Genomic DNA, 23,217 nt, shown 5'->3' on the forward strand with positions numbered 1-23,217 from the left:
CAGCTCTTGGAACTGTCACTGTGGGAACTCTGGATGGGCTGCTGTCCCAACTCTTTTTGGATGTCATCCTTCATGGATGTAGGGGTGGGTGGGTGATGATGGGGGCGGAGGGGAGAGACATTGACATACCCGGTCTCCCCTATGTGAGACAGCTTTCCTTGCAACAAAACATGAAAACATTTCCTGACAGACAGAAAAACAGGAAGTAGTTTATTGAAAGCTTATAAGTGCAGTTATCTATTATTTGAGTTTCAACATTTCCTTGCTGCAGTAGCAAAAATCTAGCAGCAGCATTCTTCAAACAACAACAGGAATACAGGAGAAACACTGTACATAATTGAAAAATCCAACAGCAATATTTCACCCATTTCACAATGGCACATTCCCAGTACTGTCAGAAATCACTGCCATGGGTAAATCACTACCCTCTGTCAATCCAGTGGATAGTTTTTCCCATGCATCCTCCAGTACAGTCAAAGTCAGCCACTACTGCTTTTCACCTGTCTGCTTGGAGACCCATGTGGTTTCTGTAGATTCACCTGCAAACCAGAAACAAAATCTTAGTTCAGTGGAATCTCACAAAAACTTGATCATGATCACAAAAAAAGGCCACTCATTTTACAGTGACTGTCTATCAGACACTTTGTTATGGCCGTAGAAACAAGTGATCAGCATCACTAATTGCAGTTGTCTTATCACAGAATCACGACCACAAATGAGAAATTTTGTTCCCAACCAGGTCCAAACTCATGGCTGCAAAATACAATCTTGTAGGCACTGGAAAAGTAAAGCATATCCACAAGATTAGATACTGTTCCCCCAGGTAGAGGTTCAGGTGCCCACATGCGGTCACAACTTTGTAAAAAGACAACCTCATGACCCCTCCTGATTTCTGCATGGATCAGATAAGAGTTTACAGTTTGTGAAGTGAGGGGAAATCTTTGCTCACTCAGTCTCCTTATGAGTCAGTTCCTGTATACAATGTATAAATACCAGTATATTTTAGACAAGTTCACATCTTTGTAAATAAATAGTAAAAGTATGAGGAAAAAAAAAGGACTCCCTCCCTTTAATGCCTTTAAAAAAAGTTTTAATGCCTTTTTTTTAACGTCTTAAACTACTTGTAGTTCATAGCAGTCATTCCTCTATCAGGAAAGATAGGTCTTCATATCACTTGGGATAAAAAACATCTGTTAAATGAATAAATATGATGTCAATAGGTTAAAGAGGAAAAGAACACATGATACAGACTCCTCTTGAACTTTTCCCAACATGGTCATCAATTCTGTCCTCGCGTTTCTAAGTAAGTTATGCAACATTGTGTGATCTGAGTGTATACTCATGGCATGTTTTGTTCATGGTCATTATCCATCACTGGTTGTTTGCTTCAAAAAGATGACATCCAAGCTCCTGGTGTAGTGAGACCCCTTAGTACCTTGTGAACAGGTCATTGTAGGTTATTAATCCCTATACCCTCACAGATTGTCACAGGAGTTTGAATGTGTTCATTAAACATCAAACACCTGCTACATCTCTCATGTATCCAAAAGACACATCTTGATCAGTCCGAGTATGCAAGCTCATAGCCGTCAAGTCCATGTTGTTGCTCTTGGTAAGCGCATGTGTGTAAGATGCACATGAATGAGTTTGTGCGCCTGTTTGTTTAGTGTTTATCAAAAGTTACCCAAATATGACAGATATGAATGCACCTGAGTTGTGGGATCATGAAAGCTGCTCCTGTGCACCATGTCATTTTCCCAGCCGATGTGAATATAAGAGTTAACCACTCTCAGAAAAGCTGTTAGGAGCAGTCTGCACCATGTTCTGGCTTCTGAGTGTTTCGCTGTTCTGGCCACTTCACTTGGTATGTTTTGGTACTTTTATGTGTCATACTAAACTCACTTCCTTTCACTAAATGTGCATCTGTGGAAAGTAGTCCTTTTTGGAATTGAAATGGCACTTGAATGTTCTAGATCCTGTTTATTTATGAGGCTCAACAGTCTCAGAACCTAATACTTAGCATCTTCTTTACCCCTTTGTATCTATGATTTCCAGAGATACTTGGCATTTGGCCCGAGTCACATGGCTAATCAGTGTACCACAACACTACAGTAATCCAGTCATTTTTTCTTTAGGCTGCTGCGGTGTACCCACAATTAAGCCACAGGTTAGTGGATACAACAAGATTGTGAATGGAGAGAATGCAGTTTCTGGTTCCTGGCCTTGGCAGGTGTCTCTGCAGGTAATCACTTCCTAGTCTTCACTGCATTTCCATGATCACCTTTCATTAGGCCAGTGCTGAAGTCTTTTGGCTTCTAAACCAGTTTCTTTGTTATTTTTGCCAAGAGGGCTTCTCTTTAAAGTCTTGCAATGTATAAAGTCAAACACTTAGTTATGTGGGTCAAAGCTCCTCCCTTTGGCCCCAGGACCATAATATTTAATATTTTGCACTGATGTTTTTTATTCTCTTGACTTTTTTGCTGTCCTCCCACACATAACCCAGGAGAGTTCTGGTTTCCACTTCTGCGGAGGTTCCCTGATCAGCCAGTACTGAGTTGTCACTGCTGCCTATTGCCGTGTTGTGTAAGATCCTCCTGTTTGTTTGCGTGATTTATTTCTTTAATATTTTTTTTCTTTTTGTTATTTTTGCTTATGTTATTCTATGGGAGAGCCTAATAGAAGAAGATATTGTTTTGACATGCGTTTCTCTTTTTCTGTCCCTCTCCCTCTCTAGTGCTGGACGCCACTATGTTGTCCTCGGGGAGCATAACCGTGGGTCTAATGCAGAGTCGGTCCAGAGGATGCGTATTGCTAGGGTAAAACATTTTTTTTAGTTTTAATAAACAGCCCTACCTTTTAACAACGATTCAAGTGCATTTAAAATGGATGATCAAAACTATTTCATATAATGAGAGACATCTGAATTATGCAGCCTAAAACTGGAAAATCTGATTCCACATTCAATATCTGTGGCCTCCAGCTACCTATTTTGGATCACTCATTTTGAAGCCTTGATAGTTTTTGATACCATACACTGAGTACCTAACTATGAGGGCACATCAGCTTTGTTTCACTGAATCATGATGAATTTGGATCAACAAGAGCCAGTAAGAGTCATAATAGACGCACCTGTCATGTGTCTCCAAAGACACGTAAAACTGATGCCATTGAAGTTCATTCCAACAATACAATGAACTTGTTCACAACTATCTACTGATTTTACACATAAAAAGATTTGTTGACAAAGGTCAACAATACCACTGCAAACACAGTATACTAAACCGATCAGTTTTTCACCATTGTTTGTGTGTTCCCAACAGTTAGCAGTCGCAGCGAGCATACAGTTATTCTTGTTGGATTTATGTCTCCTTTTCTGATCAATTTTAGGCCATCACTCATCCTTACTACACCTCTCAGAATTTTAACAATGACATCACACTGCTGAGGCTGTCCAGTCCAGCCCTGATCACATCCTGCGTGTCTCTAACATCATTGACACCTCTAAAGAAAAGAAAAAGCACTGCATTAAAAGTGGTTTCAACCACACCTGACTTATCTAAGCATAGTGGTTTAGTGAAACATGGTTGTCTGTTTTTAGTGTTTTGCAAGAAACACTGCTATAACATTTTTTCACTGTGATGTCTTTTAAAATATGGGGTTTAACACTCTTGAGACAATTCTCACCTCGTTTTCACACACACACACACACACACACACAGTATTATGACTTTTCCAATTATGACCTTATTCTCGTAATACGACCTCATTCTCGAAATCTCAGAATGTTTTTTCCCCTCAGTGTGGCCAAATACTTCGTCATACAGGTCAAACAGGAGAACAAAAAGACAACTAACATTGTAATAAACCACCGCAGCAAATCAGTTAAATAAATAAAAAAAAACCCTGATCAAAACAAAATAGTGGCGTAGCAATTTACCACATTTCGCCTATATTTTAATCAGGCTGCGCTGCTCCTTTCCAGTCTGTGCTCTCTCTCCCCTCCGCTGTCTTATTGTCTTCCTGTCATGTCAGCACAAGCAGGCGGAGCACAGATACCCGCACCGCACTCACAGTTATGAGGAACATCAGCTCTTTGACGTTTCTTTTTTTTTTTTCCCGAAAACAAATAATTTTTAAACCTATTTGTACGAAATAAATGTTCATAAAAATCCACTATTTTGCTTTGCTTTAACACACACACACACACACACTTATGGCGGTAGTGGGGCTGTTTTAATGTTTTAATTGTTCAGGCGCCAGGTGATATCCACCACCACTCAGACATAGTTAAAAAAATAAAATTATGAGATAACAATAAATAATAATCATGTTGGCTTTAGGTGAAGTTAACCAAGCACCGCAAACTCTTTAGCACTTCTATTTATTCATCTATTTATTTATTTAATTAATTAAAGAAACAAATTCCAGACAGCTAACTTCAAAAAGATGTAGGCTATTATTTCACCATTCGGTACGCGGCAACAAAGTCTCTTTAGGTTTAAAGGAGGCGGTCGTCCGCTCGGAGAACGGACTGTACAGCCGCGTCAAAAAAGGAAAAGATTTAAAAAAAAAAACCCAGAGGGCAACCTTTTGTTCAAAGTGTGCTTTGCTAGCCTGCTTCCAACAGAAACAATTTCAAACAATTTTTCAAAACAAAAATTAACACACTGAGGAAAACGCAGGACTCAGACTTTCAGCATTTCCGCTACGTAATTAAATTAAATACAATTCATTACAACAGTGATACCACGCAGGGCAACCCGGGCGTCAGAGGAAAATAAAAAATAAATAAACAAAACAATTTAAATAAACGAGAAATAAAACAGATATCCCCAGCAAAAGCCCGCCTGGAAGAAATCCTCCTTAGAAGCCCAAGTTTATGCTACCGCGGTGAAGTTAGCTTGAAATTCGATATTCACCTGCCATTCACCACATAGCTAGAGCTCTTTCTCATGAAAAGTGACATAAACTCCTTACACATTATATTATCCTGATTTGCATTCAGCTGTGAAATTATAAGTAGTGTTCAAACATGACATTAAATGCGAATGAATAACGATTTAAGTCACCTAACTGCATTCTACTGTTTATTCAACCGCTTCTCTATCATGGACACGGCGTTTCAAAATAAAAGTCCGTCGAAAGTTCATGCACACTGAAGGGTAATTTGTGTGCTGCAAGTACAATATAAATATATAGGTATAAACCCAGGCATGGTCAACATAAAAGAGACCAACCAAAGGATGTAGACATTTCATTTTATTCTATATGTCAATAGCACCCCAGTAATGATAAATATATACTTGTGAAAGTTCTCAGAAATTTGTGAAAACGGATTATATTCCAAAAAAGGACCGACTAATTGGGGTTGACACCAAAGGTCAGGCTTAGTCCTAATGACCAACCAAAGGATGCAGACTTTTCATTCCATTGTATGGGTCAATAGCACCCTAGTATTGATGAAATAAACAAAATACAGTTGTAAAACTTTGCAGTAATTTGTGAAAGCCAATTATATGTCAAAACAGTGCTTCTTAGGGTTACTTTCAAAGGTCAGGCCTGGTCCTAATGACCAACCAATGCATGTAGACATTTCATTCAGCATATTTTTGACATTTAAGATGAAATGTAATGTCTACATCCTTTGGTTGGTCATTAGGACTAGGCCTGAACTTTGAGGTTGACCCCAAAAAGCGCTTTTTTGATATATAATCTGTTTTCGCAAATTTCTGGGTACTTTCACAACTGTATTTTTATGTTTACTTTATCAATACTATTGACATATAAGATTAAATGAAATGTCTACATCCTTCATTTAGTCATTAGGACTAGGCCTGACCCCTGAGGTCAACCCCTCAAAGCACTATTTTCACTTATTTTCTTATTTCACAAATTTCGGACAACTTTCACAGTGTTTCCTTCATCACTACTAAGGTGTTATTTACACATTAGATGAAATGAAATATCTATATCCTTTAGTTGGTCTCTAAGACAAAGCCCTGACCTTTGAAATTCACCTTAAATAGTGCTATTTTGACATTTATTAATCCATTTTCACAATTTTCTGAGAAGTTTCAAAACTGTTTCTATGGGTTCATTTCATCAATACCAGGGTGTTATTGACATATACGATAAAATGTTTCACAACTATACTTTTATGGTCATTCTCTGATACTGGTAAATTATTTACATCTAAGTTGAAATAAAATGTCTAAATGTCTGGTTGATCACTAAAACTAGGTCAAAACTTTGAACACAAATGTCCCAAAACATGTTTTAAAAAGTTAATGTTCTTATTCAGAAGAGCAATCATGAGTAACCCCTTACTACACTTTAAAGAATAACTCAACATAAAATGTAAGTATTCAAAATTTGTTGGCCATACCTGGCCTTATATTTCACCGATATTCTGCTTGCAGCACACAAATTACCCTTCAGTGTGCATGAACTTTTGAGGGACTTTTATTTTGGAACGCATGTCCGCACTGGAGGAACGGTTGACTAAACAGTAGAATGCAATAAGGTGACTTAAATTGTTATTCATTCGTATTTAATGTCATGTTCGAACTCTACTTATAATTTCACAGCTGAATACAAAGAAGGATTATATAATGTGTAAGTATATCACTTTTCATGAGAAAGGGATCTAGCTATGTGGTGAGTGTCAGGCGAATATCGAATTTCAAGCTAACTTCACCGCGGTGTTTACAATTCATATGTGAGCGGTCAGCGATTGGACTGGACACAAAAAAGAAGGTAGAACCTCAAAAATTAACCACACCGCTGTCGTGTCACCTTTTAAAAAATGATGAACAATTCACAACAGAATCGAGAGCAGAAAAGTGATCATGGCATACTGGTGGGGGGAAAAATGCCGCGGGATGAAAAGGCCGCTTTCTCTACAACGCTCCAAACCAGCTAAGCGCTTCCGGACAGCGTAGAAACCCAAAACGAACCACAGGTGCAACACGACAGGTAGAGGGAGTGTGAGAGAGACACAATGTTACCTGGGCCTAGTGGCCCTCTAGTCTGTGAGAACAGAGTGGGTATAGTGTCCTGGGGAACGAGTAACTGCAACGTCCGTGCCCCAGCCGTCTACGCCCGCGTTTCATATCTGTGCCGCTGGATTTTTTACAGGGAAAGAGATCCACACAAGACTTTGTGTTCCATCAAAAATTTGGGCAACCTATAGGTATCTGTTAATTGGTTTGGAGGAGGCATATCTGTGAAGCATGATGAAATACGACATTTAAAAGGCAATACTGATCTAATTTAGCATATAGCAGACTGACACGTGGATACTTTTGGAAAGCATCTCAAGAAAACAACACTAGCTTAACTTTTAGATCACAGTACAGGAAGCAACATCTGTATTCAGTTCTAGCATAGATTAGCAGATGGTTCTCCATTGCGTCTGCAACTACTCAATTTGGATGCCCAAATGTCAGCAGTTGGCATATTGACTATATTTCATATTCACTGTGGTTGGAGTTGAGTTCAGCTTCAAATTTATCTGAAGACAAATTGAAATGTTTATAACAGGTGCTCAGTCTTCTGTGAACAACTGTATATGTAGTTAACTGTCAAAACAAGGGAAACCCTGATCATAAGGTATCTTAAGAAAGAACTGGGCCAACATGAGCCATTAAAACAGTGTGTCTTGTGCAAGTGTTGTGAACTCTACTGCCACCTGTTCATAATAAACTCATTGAAACCTCATTTAATGTTTTGTGCTGGTGGGTAAAAACCACTCTTGCTCCAAAATCTCCCATAAATGTGCAGTTGATTTTAGCCCTGTTATCTGAGAGACCACCATGGGATGTAGTTTTCAGCCTCACCATAGGACAGTACTAATGACCTGGACTGGCCTTGTGTTGCATAAACCAAGCCAGGAAATCAGAGCTCACAACATAACAAATTGAGCAGAACTGTTCACTGTGTATAGGGTGAGGAGCTCGGACACCCAGGAGGAGCTTGGAGTAGAGCCGCTGCTCCTCCGCATTGAAAGGAGCCAGCTGAGGTGGTTCGGGCACCTAGTCAGGATGCCTCCTGGGCACCTCCCTGTGGAGGTGTCCTGGGCATGACCAACTGGGAGGAGACCCCGGGGACGACCCAGGACATGTTGGGAGAATTATGTATCCCGGCTGGACTGGGAACGCCTTGGGATCCCCCAGGAGGAGCTTAGTGGATGTAGCTGGGGAAAGGGATGTCTGGGCTACCCTCCTCAGCCTGCTGCCACCGTGACCCGGTCCTGGATAAACGGCAGAAAATGGATGGATGGATGCTCACTGTGTACAATAAGCACTTCTACCTGTGTGTTTATTTATTCTGGGGCCACACATGCATTTGTCTGCTGAAAACAAGGCAAGTGATGGATCTTTTAACCACAATGCTTTTCCTCTGCTAAGCAGACCTGTTTTTGAGTCATTTGCACCACTTTGTACATTAAAAGATGTGCATTTTAGCCCTAGTAAATGGTTTAGGTTAATTCAACCACCAAAATGTCCATTTTTGTGAATTTCTCAATGATACAGCCAGCTCTTGCCCTGGTTTGAAATTTGGAGTCAGCTCCACAAAAATGGTTTGTTTTTGCTTTTCATCTTGGGCCAATGCACATCACAGTTATCAAATACAGATCTGTGTCCAAAGCTGACTATGTATGATGACGCAATTACACTTCCGTGCCACTTTATTCAATTTATTTTGTGAAATGCCAGCAAAACGAGAATTCCGTGTCACCAAAGCACTTTCCACAAACTCCCTTTTTTAAATCTGATTTTGATGTTACCACTTTCACGTTGATATGCCCCATATGTAAAAAGACAAATATCAAATGTCTCTAGGGGCACAGGGAGATCTGTCAGATCTGTAGTCCTGTATTCACAAGTACAGTAAGAGATTTATTGTCAAAGCCTGCACAGTCCAGGCCCCTATTCCATTTGAAAGCTTGGGTTGTCTTTTGTGTGGTTCGTATAAATTGGGTATCTATCCAAATGGCGCCTTTCCAGTTTCTATTGTAAACAGTCCTTTCTAAATATATGGTTTGCATTTCCTTAGAAATCAGATGTGCATATTAATCATTTGATCACACGTTGATGAGAAGTTTCAGTACTTGATTAGTATTTTTTAAACAGCCTTGCAAGTCATGTCAAAATATCCGAATCTGCTCTGGTTTCAAAACTGCACAAAGCAATTGACAGCCAGACTTGCATCTTTGCGAGACAACGCCCAGTCAAAGTGACTGGCTAATGGTACCCATCTGGTTTGGATTAAAAAAAAAATTCGATTATAATGTAATGAGACGTCTGCCTAAAAATGTGTATTGTACATCAAATGTTGTGCTGGAGGGACAAAAAGGGATGTTGCTGAAAGATATTGCACAAAGTAAAAAACGATTGAGAAATGCAGTAAAACGACCCAGAGTTTTCACATGACATCTGTCAAGTCAGTCCACACCGTTTAACTTACAGTTAAATTTTACAGTTTGCTCTATAGCTGGGTAGTGCCTCACAGCAAGAAGGCCTCGGGTTCGAATCCCAGCTGGGCGGCCAGGGTCCTTTCTGTGTGGAGTTTGTATGTTTTCCCTGTGTCTGCGTGGGTTTCCTCCGGGAGCTCCGGTTTCCTCCCACAGTCTTTGCAAAGACATGCAGGTTAGGCTAGTTGGAGACACAAATTGCCCACAGGTATGAATGTGTCTATCAGCGTGTTTGTCCATGTGTCTGCCCTGTGATGGACTGGCGACCTGTCCAGGGTGTTTCCCCGCTTTTCACCCTATGAGCGCTGGGATAAGCTCCAGCACCTACCGCACCCCTAATTAGGACAAGCAGCTTCGATAATGAGTTAGTGAGTTTGCTCTGTAGTGCCACCATGAGACCAATTTAAAAACCTCAGGAAGTAATTATCTGCCTAGATGGCCTGAGATCCAAAAAAGAATTTTGAAATTTCAACTGAAATAAACCAGAACTGCCCATACACACCAGTGTAGGCTTTGAGTTAGAAGAACAGTGCACTGCTTGTGTCTGAAGAATTTACACATTTCCAAGAAATAGGAAATGTAGGAGGTCTGAACAAACCATCAATGACATTGTGAAGATCTTTGGAAACATCTTCTCAGCTAACCTAACGCCATACCGCTCTCTCTCTCTGTCTCTCTCTCTCTCTCTCTCCCTCTCTCTCTCTCTCTCTCTCTCTCTCTCTTTCCTCCCCCCATCTATCTTTGTTTCCTCATCTCTCTCAGTCTCACTTCTCAGTCTTCACTTCTGTAACCACAGCAAAAGCACACAGGAAGGTACTGCATGTTTTCAGCTTGTCACCATCCATCAAAACAGGAAAGTGGAATTTATCAGCAATAACTTTTCAGACACAATCATGATAAGTAAGTATTTACATTGAATGTGTTGAGTGTGTTTTACGTGTGCTCTAAATTTACATGTTTGTAATCATCAGCATTACAACTTTCTGTAATCATCGGTATTGCAACTTTTCTGTTTCTCTCTGTATGAAGAAATGACAGCTTATCAAAAGCTACTAGAGGAGTAGCTAAGCATTTAAGAGGGATGGCAAGAAATTTTTATTTACCTAATTAGGAAAAAGAGCAGTAACTACTGTGAAAAGTGGACTATACTCATCCTCTCTTCTCTTTATTATTTGTCTAAATATTCAATTTATTGTTCAAATAATTGCAAATGTGTTCCTATATGACCATAACTGTTGTACTTGTATGCATGTATAATATACATGTGTTAGCGTGTGTGTTTAAGTGTATATATAAGTTCGCACGCACACACACACAAACACACACACACATACACATACATACTAGGATGTAATGTACTATGTCCAAAGTAGCCATGTTATTATAATTTTAGAAAAAAGGGCAGAATATGACTACAATTTTAGTTAGAAGAGTTGAATATTACCACAATTTTATTTAGAAAGGGTGAAGTATTTCCAACTAAAACTGATTGCAAACGTACGGGATGTGTCAGCACTGCTTTCTCCCATTTCCCCATTTCCCTTTTGGGTTTTTGGGGAGTTTTTTCTTGCCCGCCATGAGGATTAAGTCAGGGGGTGCCGTCCTGTTTTGATTTTGACTGTTGTGGCCTGTAAAGCCCTTTGAGACTGTAAACGGTGATATTGGGCTCTAAATAAACTTGAAACTTGCTTTATTGGTTAACACAGTCAGGTAAGTAGACCTGGACCATATCTGGAGAAAAGGGAGCTGGTAGAGAGTCTGGAACCATGTTAGTACGCTTGCCTTGTGTTGGCTGACAGGTTTTTACAGGTCCCTGTAGATAAAAGTGACTTACTTCCCTATTTTGCTTTGTGCTCTTCCCTTGTTTGTTATGCAAAATGAAGAGGGCGAGTGCGCTTTTGCAGTCCTTCACTGCATACGAGTCCAACTCAGATTCCAGAGAAGTTAATAATAGTGTTTGTGGAATACTGCTTTAAGGAACAAAAACCCCCTGCCACACACCTCCACCCCCCCAGTTATTGTGTATTAGTAGGGGGAGCGTGCATGTGCAAAAATGATGCTTATCTCCACAGCTTAATGTCTGATTGTTATGAGGCTGGATATAGCTGCTCACTCATAGCCATCAGATAACAGATTCTTGAAAACACTTTTTCAAAAACGTAACCACCAGCACCGCAAGTTAGATACACTCATGCAAACTGTACTTCTGACAGTAGTATGTGATAATAAGGATAGTGTTTTAAGGCAGTAATTTAAGAGAACTGGCACAAGGCTTATTAACTTTGCATTTGATTGATGTCTAATAGCCTAGTTTTGCATATCATTATCCTTGAATTTTAGCATTATTATTATTATTATAATAATTGATCTTATTATTATAATTAAGAATATGAGGAGATCATTGGGATATTTTGAAGATTTAATAATCATTTTACAAATGTTTTAAACACACACACTTCTTAAGATTTTTGTGAATCCACCAACTGGTGCGCCGAAAATATGAGTTGTGTATTTTGAAGGTCACTACAGTAACACTATCTGCGTGTTTGCTGTTATGCTCTTTACGCAAATAGATAAGTAGCGGGAACATTTACGTCATATCCTGCCTTGGTTTTCTTGTCCTTTTCTTGTTTTGCATGAATGATACTATCTACATTAGTGTGGGGGATCTTGTATGATGTATAGCACACAATACTCATTTTTATCAATGAACTGTGGTGAATTTAGGAAGAAACTGGGTCCACTCACTAGCACTACTTCCAGGTCAAATTTACAAAAGACTACATTTTTTCAGTGCTTAGTTCTTTTTTGCCATGAAAGTCAATCCAAGTATTATAATCACATAAAGACATCACGTAAAGAATAGTACATCATGAGCACAAGTCTTATTGAGTAGGGTTAGTGCTCATGACAAAGAAATAAACTAATGAGGATCGTCGGGTTAAGTTATAATTAATAAATTATGTTGTTTATAATAATTAATACATTTAATTCATATAAGGCGTAAAACACAGGCTGCACAAATCAAATCATCCAAAATAAAATCCCAGTTGTTTGACCTCAGACCGCACAGTTCCTGTAGAATTCAAAGCAACTTGTTCCTGAAACAATACATGTATTCATAGATTCAGTTACCGACATTTTCACAAACCATGCTTACTGTGCACAAGAAGAATTAGAACATTAGAGGTGTTTCACACAAGTTTTAAAATGTATAGTAAAGGAACACTTGTCAAAAAAATTAGAGATTTATTCAGGGACGCAAGTTTCTTGCAACCCTCTATCAACAAAGCATGAAATATGAAAATTGTAATGTGCATTCTTGCCAAAAGGTGTCGCTAAGTGCACTCTCATAGCCTCTAGAGTCTAGACAAATGTGTGGAGGAGATTCCTCCACAACCTATGGGAGTGAGTTTTGTGATGACATACAACAATGATCAATATAACAACTGATCTGAGAAGGACGTGTTCCAGTTTAAGTACTCAGGATATGTATCGCATAAGTGTTTCTGTAGGATGTAAGTGTATGAGTAAAAGGTTCAGTAAGTGAAAGGTCTACTTGAAAATGTTGAAGGGAAGTTCTTCATGTGTAAGCAAATATGTGAACTACAATGTGTGTGTGTGTGTGTGGTGTGTGTGTGCGTGTATGAGTGTGTGTGTGTGTGTGTGTGGTGTGTGTGTGTGTGCATGAGTGTGTGTGTGTGTATGTGTGTGCGCACGAGTGTGTGTGTGTGTGCCTGTCCTGTGCGTGGACTATACAATCATATCAACACAGTTCAAGGTAGGATCTAGTGGTTGCACGGTTGAAGTTTTCCTCTTTGCATGTAGGTTCTCCTCCAGTGTGGGTGACTCACCATTCCCTCAGAAAACTCAATCAAGTCAAAAAGAACCTATACAAGAGAAGATCAACTGTAATGTTGTTACCAAATCGTTTAAACTTCAAAACCGACAATATTTCAAATGAGTGCTGAATACTCTCCATTAAACGACTGCTGGTTTATGTTCCAGTAATATTTCCTCTGAGGATAAACATTTCACTTCTTCACAAATAACTGGAAAACTGAAAACTTCAACTTAAAATGGACCTTACATTCATGAGAAGGTTTAAGATTTTTTTCTTTTTTTTGTACCCTACCCTCCACCCTTTCATGCTACTTTAAGAAGCCCAATAACCTTTGACCTTGTAAGTCTCCCCCTCACAGCTGAACCACCTCACTGCCAAGAAAAGATTGACTGTAATGTTGTTACCAAATTGTCAAACTTCAAATCTGACAATATTTTAAATATTAAGATGTGAATTCATTGTTCTTTGATCTATATTTTGTGTTATTTGTGTGATTTCAGCTTCAATTAGTTTTAGTGACACAGCTCAAAAGAAAAGGCTGAAAGAAATGAGTTACACAGAAACTGATTAATTATATTTCAAAATTACTTTGTAAACAAAATAACTGTTGCACATCTACCAAATGGGTTACACATGTGTGTGTTTGTGTGTGTGTGTGTGTGTGTGTGTGTGTGCGTGCATCAGTCATCTTCTTAGCTATCTGCCCCATTTGAAGCCATACTCTTCTAGTCACTATTAAAGACACTCATGGAGCATCTGTCCTCATGGTGTTTTTAGATTATGAATAAGTGTTGGCAACCTGTCACCACAGTATTTATAAGCTAACTCATGGTGTAAATTCTGTCAAAATGGACCATGTGTTCAGGAAATAGGAGGAACAGTCTGAGTGCTAAACATTTTCCATTAATCGACTGCTGTTTTATGCTCCAGTAATATTTCGTCTGGGGACAAACATTTCACTTCTTCACAAATAACCTCAACTTAAAATGGACTTTCCATTTATGAGAAGATTTTAGATTTTTAGGAGTTTTTTGTATAGGCTCCAGCACCCCCTGCGACCCTACTCAGGATAAGCGGCTTAGAGAGTGAGTGAGTGAGTGAGTGAGGTTTTTTTTGTTGTTGTTGTTCCCTACCCTCCACTCTTTTTATGCTACTTTAAAAAGTTTTTCAAACCACAAGAATTGCTATTCAGTGTATTTATAGGAGGGTGCTATTCTCATCGTGCTGTCAGACTGTAATTAATTAACTGCATGACTGATGATGACAACTTCTGCCTTAGAGGGATTAATGAAAAAAAGAATGCATGACCGAAAAAAAGAACCCTGCTTTCATTGGTTAATGATTGCATAAGTAAAAATCTGTTATTGAATATGCTTTTTTTTTTTTTGGAGAATGTTCCTATAAATAGATCAGTAAATGGATATGTTTTTCATATCCTGGTAATTCAGGCTCCTAATCTGCACAGCTAGCCTCTTTTTGCTTGTTTGTTTGTGGCTTGTTTTAGAAGGTGGTCTCTTGTCAGTGGTACACTACTAATTAGTTATTTCTAAAACAGCTGATCTTTCTCACTTTACAGATACCACAGCTGTCCCATCAAATTCCAGCACTGCAGGTTACAATTTGGACAACTACTCCCAGATAATTCACCTCGTCGTGTCCATTGTGATATTCATCCTTGGCACGTTCGGAAATGGGCTTGTCATCTACGTGACAGGGTGCAAGATGGAAAAGACTGTCAATTCTGTGTGGTTTCTGAACCTGGCGTTGGCTGACTTTTTTTTCACGTTCATGGCGATCTTCAATATTGTCAGCGCCTCTCGTAATTTTATCTGGCCTTTCGGCGACTTCATGTGCAAGTTTTACAGTCTGATCGGCATAGTCAACATGTACGCCAGCGTTTTCCTGCTGACAGCGATAAGTCTGGACCGTTGCCTCTCCACCTGGGTAGTGGTGTGGTCCCACAACAATCGCACGCTGGCAAAAGCCTGGGCCACGTGCGGGTTAATCTGGGTTGCATCTGTGCTTTGCAGCATCCCTTTCATTACCATACGTAAACTAATCCCAGCCGGAAATAGCAGCCTCCATCACTGCGCGTATGACATAAACGGTACACTTCCCTTTTACAAGTCCCTTGTTTTTTCCCGTTTTGTGCTTGGATTTCTCATCCCCTTCCTGGTCATTTCCTGCTCCTATATAGCCATTGGGGTGAGAGTCAAGCGCCTCCACAGAAAGAGAAAGTGTAAATCCTTGCGGGTAATCCTATCTGTGATATTGGCATTCTTCTTTTGCTGGTTACCCTTTCATATATTTGAGTTTATAGATGTGCGAAGGAGGGAGGACGAGGAGAAAAATATCAGCTGGAATCAGGACACACAAAAAATATTAATGATTGTGGAACCTCTGGTGGTCAATCTGGCCTTCTTCAACAGCTGTCTCAATCCCATTCTGTATGTGTTCCTGTGTGAAGAATTTCAGACAAAGCTGAAACAGTCCCTACTGGTGGTGTTGGAGAGCGCCTTTACCGAGGAGAATATGGCCTTTTTTTCGACTCAGCTCTCCACCAACTCCCGCCATTCATCTCAAAGTAACAAAGAGAGGAAGGACACCCTCACTTCCCCTGTCTTCCCATTGGAAAAAGAGACATTTATTGAGTAATGAGACCAGAAACTGACACATAATTCAAAGTAACATGGATGCAACACCAAGTACCACTTTTCTCTTGAATTCCACTGATGGCTCTGAACGACTATTCTAACAGGGACACTGACCATCTGATGTGTGGTGTCAATGGTCAGAAATTGTGTCACCCTTTTAGAAATCCTTTCTTTTGGGGTATGCGTAATAGAGCTATTTTACATGTCAGACATATGCGTCTATGTAAGTAATCTGCTAAGTAATCTCCATCATTTGAACATTATACTTTTATTCTTGCTGTCCCTATGTCAGTGATAGCTAGCTGTATCTGAATTTCTTACACACTGAGATGAGAAAAAAAATTAGAACATTATCTTACATTGTATTATTCATTGTTTATATTTGTGTGTAGAAGGCAAGAGTGATTATTAATTCAATTTATTAATCTTGGTTATACAATTTGTGATAAAAAATTTTTTTTTCATAATTTGAATAATATGATAATGTACTGAATGTATTAAAATGATAAAATGACTTGCATTTTTATATAAGGTGAAGAAGAGAACTATGTAAGAAGATATAAACAAACAAACTGAATATTAATCTACTATATTATTGGTTCATGAGTTCATGTCTCTTTGTGTATCTGTTGTAAGTATATTTACATAGTATCATCAATCAAAAAAAAAAAAACAGTAAAATGGTACAAAATATTAGGCTATGTTAAACATTCATGCTTAAAGCAATACTCAGAGTTGCAGTCTTCTTTTTGTTAGGGCTGGTGAGGCCTGGTAGAATGAGGACCCAAAAGCAGACCCAGAGGACAGAACGTTACTTAACAGATGTTTAATGAAATCCTTACTTTCCAAAAAAAAATCCAAAAGACAAAATCACAATGACGGTACCAGTGGACAAAGACAAAAGCAGTGGTCAAAAACAGGCAGAGAAAATCAGGCGCAGAGAGTCAGAAAAACCAGGCAGAGGTTCCAAAAAACATTAGGCAAAAACACAATCCAAAAAAACAGGCAGAGGTCAAAAAACACGATACAGAGGCACCAGAACCAAGCTGAGGTAACAAAAACACAAGACAAAATTGCAAATCCAGGAACAGGCTGCAAATCCAGGAACAGGCTTGTCAAGACCAAAATGATCAAGGCGAACCAACACAGTAATCATGAATATAGCAAGATAATCTGGCAAGCTAGTGGGGAAACAGGCTGTGTCCGAAATGGCATACTAGCGTACTGCATACTGCATACTAGCCTAGTATACACTGCATACTGCACACTACTCCACACGCTAGTATACAGTATGGTACACAATTATGAGAACTTTCGTGTAGTGTACTACACGTTTGCTATCGGTTGGGCTATCTGTTGTGTTAAAATCGAACAACACACGACTACAACAAATATGTATCAAAAGTAGCCCTATAAGAAAGCGTATGAAGACTTATTACACCAAAATATGCAACTGATACATTTATATTCGGAACTGCAGCTGCAGGTGAAGTTGAAGCCACTTCTGTTGCTGTCCGCCATGTTTTTAAAATTTTTTGACAGTTGGAAATCACCGCGTTGCTTCATGGGATGCAGTACCCGACGAAGTGATCTCTGGATGTATACTGCACATTTTCGCCAGAGTAGTACATCATCCGGGTAACTGTCGTGTACTGCAAAATTTTTATTTTTCACGTACTGCATACTACTTACTACTTTTACGTCAAAATTAGTATGCGAGTAGTATGTAGTATGCCATTTCGGACACAGCCATACAGAGCTTAAATGCAGTGGCTGATTAGGTGAGTGGCAGCAGGTGAGTGGGAACCAGGGAGGAAACAGGGTAAAACATGGACCGTAGCACCCTGGAACAGACAGACAAGACATGCAAGACAGGACACAAGGAAAACATGGATTAAGACCTGGAAGAGCAGGGCTGGACCGTGACACTTTTATAAATAAAGGGTTGTTTGTTTATTTGTTTGTTGGTTTATATCTTCTTACATAGTTCTCTTCTTCACCTTATATAAAAAATACAAGTCATTTTAATACATTCAGTACAGTATCATATAATTCAAATTATAGAAAAAAAAAATGATCACAAATTTGGAGGGCCGGTGTCCTGCCGGTTTTTGTTTTCACCTCTTAGCTACCGGTTGATTTTCACTGTGAAAACAGGTGTGCATGCTCTTCAGCCAATCAGAGACAGTATTTAGTTGGTCGACAAGAAAAACAGCAGGATCATGGCCCTCCAGGACCGGATTTGCCCACCCCTGGTCTAAATTAATAATCAGTCTTTCCTTCTACAGACAAATAAAAACATTCAGTTATTCCATGATAATGTTCTCAATTATTTTTTTTTTGTTCTTATCTCAGTGTATAAGACATTCAGATACAGCTAGCTATCACTGATCTAGGGACAACAAGAATAAAAGTATAATGTTCAAATGATGGATTTATTGACCCTGTATCAAAGGATCAATAACTGAATATTAATCTACTACATGATGTACTACATGTTGTAAGTATATTTACATGGTACAGAACCAATGTGTTAGTATTATATGTGACAGGTTTGAGTTTTGAGGCTTTGATACTGTTCCCAAAGATTTGTAGCAGAATGCTGAAGCAGGTGTGAATTCATCAATTCTACCTCAACAGGACCAAAACTGGGGGATTTTTTTTCTACAAATGCAGCATTAATAGAGTTTTTTTAGGACTATATTTTATCTTTTTGTTTGCTATATTTTGCAAAGTTGTCCAAGTCACTTGGGAACAGAAGTGAAAGCACTGTTCTGTTGATGTTTTTCACTAGAAAAATGTTTAGCTCCTCTGTTGAACTCAAATAATAACTATTGTGTATATACATAACCTTTATACATTATTCAATGTAGCATGTTTTTTTTTTTTTTTTTCCTTTTTTTTGTTCTCTTATTTGCAAGTTATACCATTATGCTGTGTCTCGTGTCTCTTCACACAGTACTCTCTATACTACTTACTGTTTTACAAGAGTACCCTGCAAACTGATGTACTTTTTCATTTTAACAGTAAGTTACCAGTTAGTTATTGTAAAATGGGATACAGTAACACACATTAATCCCAATGGTAATTTACTGCTAAAAGGCAAGTCTGTCATCAAAGATACGGCCAGAATGTCTGATACTACTTCACAGTTAAAGGTGGCTTAGTCTCACTTGTTGTAGTTTACAAGTAATATTGTTTCTCTCGAAAATGATTTGCATGGGGCAGCTGCGGTTCATTTGCATGTGCTTCTTGGTGTTACGTGTGTGTGTGTGTTACAAGTCATGTGCTGAATACCAACGAATTAAGCAATGGTGAACTAGGATCTGCAGTGTTTTTTTTTTCATTGTCAATTAGCAAGTGAGTTCTCTCTTTTCTTGCTTTCACTTCTCTCTTCTGGTTGTTATATTTACTGAGACAAAGAGAGACGGATGACATTGGATAGACAAAAGTGAGTAAATTTTCTCTTATGGGCATAATACAAAATACAATAATTGTGGAAATATGTTCATGTCAATGTGTTAGTCCTCAGCGAAACTGTGGCCATGTGATTAGGTTTTTACACAAATGCACCAACTGTTGACTATATATATTAAAAAATCTCTCCCACCTCCTCCCTTGTTTCCCTCTATAGCACCTTTTATTATTTATAGATTAGATCTGCCCATACCTCACAGATACAAGAATCAAAGGAGACAGTGGTAGCAATGTCTTCTGCTGTAAATGAAATGTACCAGATAAAGTTAATTTGGTAAGTAACTGTAACCTTAAACTGTACAAATAAATAATTAGGCTGAATAATGACTAACATTTATGTCTAAATCACCATGTGTGAGCGTCAGATTGCTGATTTAGCAATGCGGACACCATAGAGAAAATATTTAGGATAAATATTTAGTATAATTTCCCAGTAATCCCAAACAAAAGCATTTGTTCAAGTTTATTAACAATATGTACATGAAAAGAGTTTGTGTCCCGACATGTAGTGGTTGAAATTCCTAAAATATTACATCAGAAAGATGTAGTGCAAGTTTCTATGCAGATACACTCTTACAGTACTAGCATAAGCATACAGTAAAAACAGAAATTAAGATGTGGAAAAGAAAAAGAAAAAAATATCCAGTGTATAACCAACTACAACAATCCATGGTGTTTAGCAAGCATTTATACGGCAGAATCTTGCAAATCAGACAAGCACATTTGACATTAATAATCCCTGACATTGGGCAGAGAGCGAGCTCAGTAATGTACATACTTCACAAGTATATGATACTAAACACAGTTCAGTAAACAGAAATAACACTGATAATCATTTATCAGTGATCATCATTTTTGGTGTTAAATCCTAGTTGTATACTTAATCAAGGCAGATAAATGGGAACAGGTTAAAATCGATGATAAATTTAAAGGCCAGGTTTGCTCCTCTGTTTCCAGCTCACCACCGCTCCATTTACACACACACATAAATATAAATATATATATATATATATATGTACATATACACATATATGACTATGTGTGTGTAGGCTTGGGGAGTAAGGGAATACATGGAACGGCGTTAAGTAATTAGGATACAAAAAAGGTGACTGTATTACGTTAAAGTTACAAAAAAAAGACGTAATCGGATTACCAATACATTCAGTAAAAATGGGGATTAGCAGAATTACAACTGTAAAATACATTTTAAAACTAGAGATGCATTTCTGCCAGAAAATGCAAATGTGACTGTGCTGCAGCATCGGTTTTTGAATGAGATTTCATAACTTACTTGTGCTGTAAATCTTACTAGGATCAATCGCAGTACGGGGCAAAAGACCATCGACTGCCCCTGTGTGCAAACCGCATCATACCACTAGAGACCTAAAACTTTTCCCATTTCAATGGGAAAATAAGCAATTAAAAACGGCAATTAAAACGATCGGACCGATCAAACAAACAGCAGTCAACAATCCTAGTACTCAAAAACGAGAATAAATATTCCTATTAAAGGCTCTGTAGGCCTACCTTTTGCAAAGAACCAGCGATTCTCAGCCACAGACAGTAACACGCCGGGTAGATGAGGCTGTGTATACCCAGCAGTTCAGGAGCTTTGCTGACAATTGTCGGGCTATGTACATTCAGCAGTTACATTAATAACTAAAAAACAAAAAGTATTGTTAAAACCAAGAATACACTAAGATCCATTACATTTGTTTAGCAGTACACTACATCACCCTGGGTCGCCGCTTGCCTCATGCAAATACACACATATGCAAATAGGGTGAATTCAGGTATATTGGAACAGTTTTTGTAATTCTGTCTTGTGATTGTGTTCTTGTCGTCAATTAAAAAAAAATCCCAGCATATGATACATTTCTGAAATCCTTAAGGTATCTACTGTCTTTATGTGAAGGAAGTAAGTGTGTATGATATTTTTACAAAGCATGGTTCACCATTTTGTTGTAGCTGCCACAAAACTATTTTTCAGTCACATGTTTGGGACAGCATGTTTGGTAATTTGGGACACAGTTTCATTAGTACTGGCCCTTGCTTTCAACCCTCATGGCATAGGCCTATTTCAAAGAATTCTTAAAACTAATTTTTTTAACCATATATATATATATATATATATATATATATATATGTGTGTGTGTGTGTCTTAGGTTACTTGACATTATGTATGATGTGTTATGATAGATTATTATGTCAACAGATTGAGGGATCTGGGCAAGGCTATTGATTAAGGTGTTAAAGTGATTAAAGAATCCAACATGTTTTCAAAAAACTTTAATTTATTTAAAATATTTTGTAGAATTAAATAATCTTTTCAAACAAAGTGATCAAGAGTTCTGTTGACTACATCTGCATCAGCAAGCACCAACACTGCTGCTTGATTAGACTAAATTCACTGTTACGCCACTACTTGCACACTAAACATACTAAACAACATTTGGCTTAGTCTTTATTGTTTGTCATTGTCAGAGAAAAATTTGGGATATGCTAATTGGACCAAATTATAAGGCCAATTATTACACACAATTTGGGGGATTAGCATAAATTTCAAGTCCGTTCATAAATCATTAAAAAGTCTTACTCTGTCTGCTTAAAAGTTGGCTGTAGGCTACGCCTGTGCGGTTGTCTTGAAAAACCTCTTTTAGTCATGTTATATGAATACACTGGTGTTACACTTCACTTCAATAGCCTTTTAACATTGTCCCAATTTACCTGAAACATGCTGTCCCAAATTACCAAACCATGTTTGGTAATTTGGGACACCAAGAAAATGTCCTAATTTAAAAAATGTAAACATAATTTCAAAACAATATATGTTTATTTTGGTACACTATTACATCATACATGTTTGTATATAATTTATATCTACAATATATGAGTCATTTAAATTTTATACCCTTATATTAAAATCAAGGTTAAGCATATGTCATTTCTCTTACCTATTTCTTTTTGGGGTTTACTTCCTGTTTGAAGCTGACCACTTCCCCCCCCATGTGATGTCACAGGAATGATGTCATATTACTTTGATCATGTGCTTCCACAGCAAGGTCTGAACACCAGTTGCTTGAACTTATACTTTTGAGGGCAGAAGTACAATGCTGTTTTGTTATGCTGTCCCAATTTATCTGATGTCCCCATATACCTGAATTCACCCTACTGCAACCTACAGATTTCATAACTGGCTTGTGCGGTAAATATGATCAATCGCTTCGCGGAGCAAAAGACCATTGAATCCAACTATCGACTGCCGTTGTGTACAAACCCTCGTCGTGCCGAGACCTAAAACTTTCCCCATTCATTTTTAATGGGAAAATAAACGATTAAAAACGGCAATTAAAAAAACCTTATACACTCACCTCATACAGCATTAGGACGGGCCAGTTACCGATATCATGAAAACTGCGGGAGAAACGGTTAGAAAAACGACAGAAAATGCAAAGCCCCAACCATTCATTTTCAGTGGAGTGCAATACCTCAGATGCATTCAAATTCGGCAAACTGGGGCGAACGGGTTTTCTTGAACCTTTTAAGTTTCGACGGTTTTTTGTGAACATTCCAAATTGTGTTAGCAAACGTTCGCAGTAAACTCAAAGCAAACGGAAAACCGCCCGAAACTGTTCGCAACCGTTTGCCTCTGTTTGCCGAATTTGAAAGCACCTCTTATCTTACCACTAGCCATAGAAGGACAACATGTTCTTGCAGATGCGATCACATAATAGAGAACAAGATGCGCACAAGGTACACTTCACAAG

General features: G+C 38.4%; 1 protein-coding gene and 1 pseudogene across 1 annotated transcript; both read left to right on the forward strand.

Annotated features, from left to right (window-relative positions):
• The first annotated feature begins 1,272 nt into the window (after window positions 1-1,272).
• Window positions 1,273-7,192, forward strand: LOC115821479 (chymotrypsin-like protease CTRL-1; annotated as a pseudogene).
• A 3,112-nt stretch (window positions 7,193-10,304) lies between these two features.
• Window positions 10,305-16,201, forward strand: LOC115821137 (C3a anaphylatoxin chemotactic receptor-like). Its single transcript, XM_030784898.1, has 2 exons — window positions 10,305-10,375; window positions 14,896-16,201. Exons 1-2 carry the CDS (start codon window positions 10,369-10,371, stop codon window positions 15,972-15,974), a joined length of 1,086 nt encoding a protein of 361 aa, XP_030640758.1. The 5' UTR covers window positions 10,305-10,368; the 3' UTR covers window positions 15,975-16,201.
• Window positions 16,202-23,217: the final 7,016 nt, after the last annotated feature.

The sequence above is a fragment of the Chanos chanos genome, chromosome 9, assembly GCF_902362185.1.
Source record: "Chanos chanos chromosome 9, fChaCha1.1, whole genome shotgun sequence".
Taxonomy (NCBI): Eukaryota; Metazoa; Chordata; class Actinopteri; order Gonorynchiformes; family Chanidae; genus Chanos; species Chanos chanos.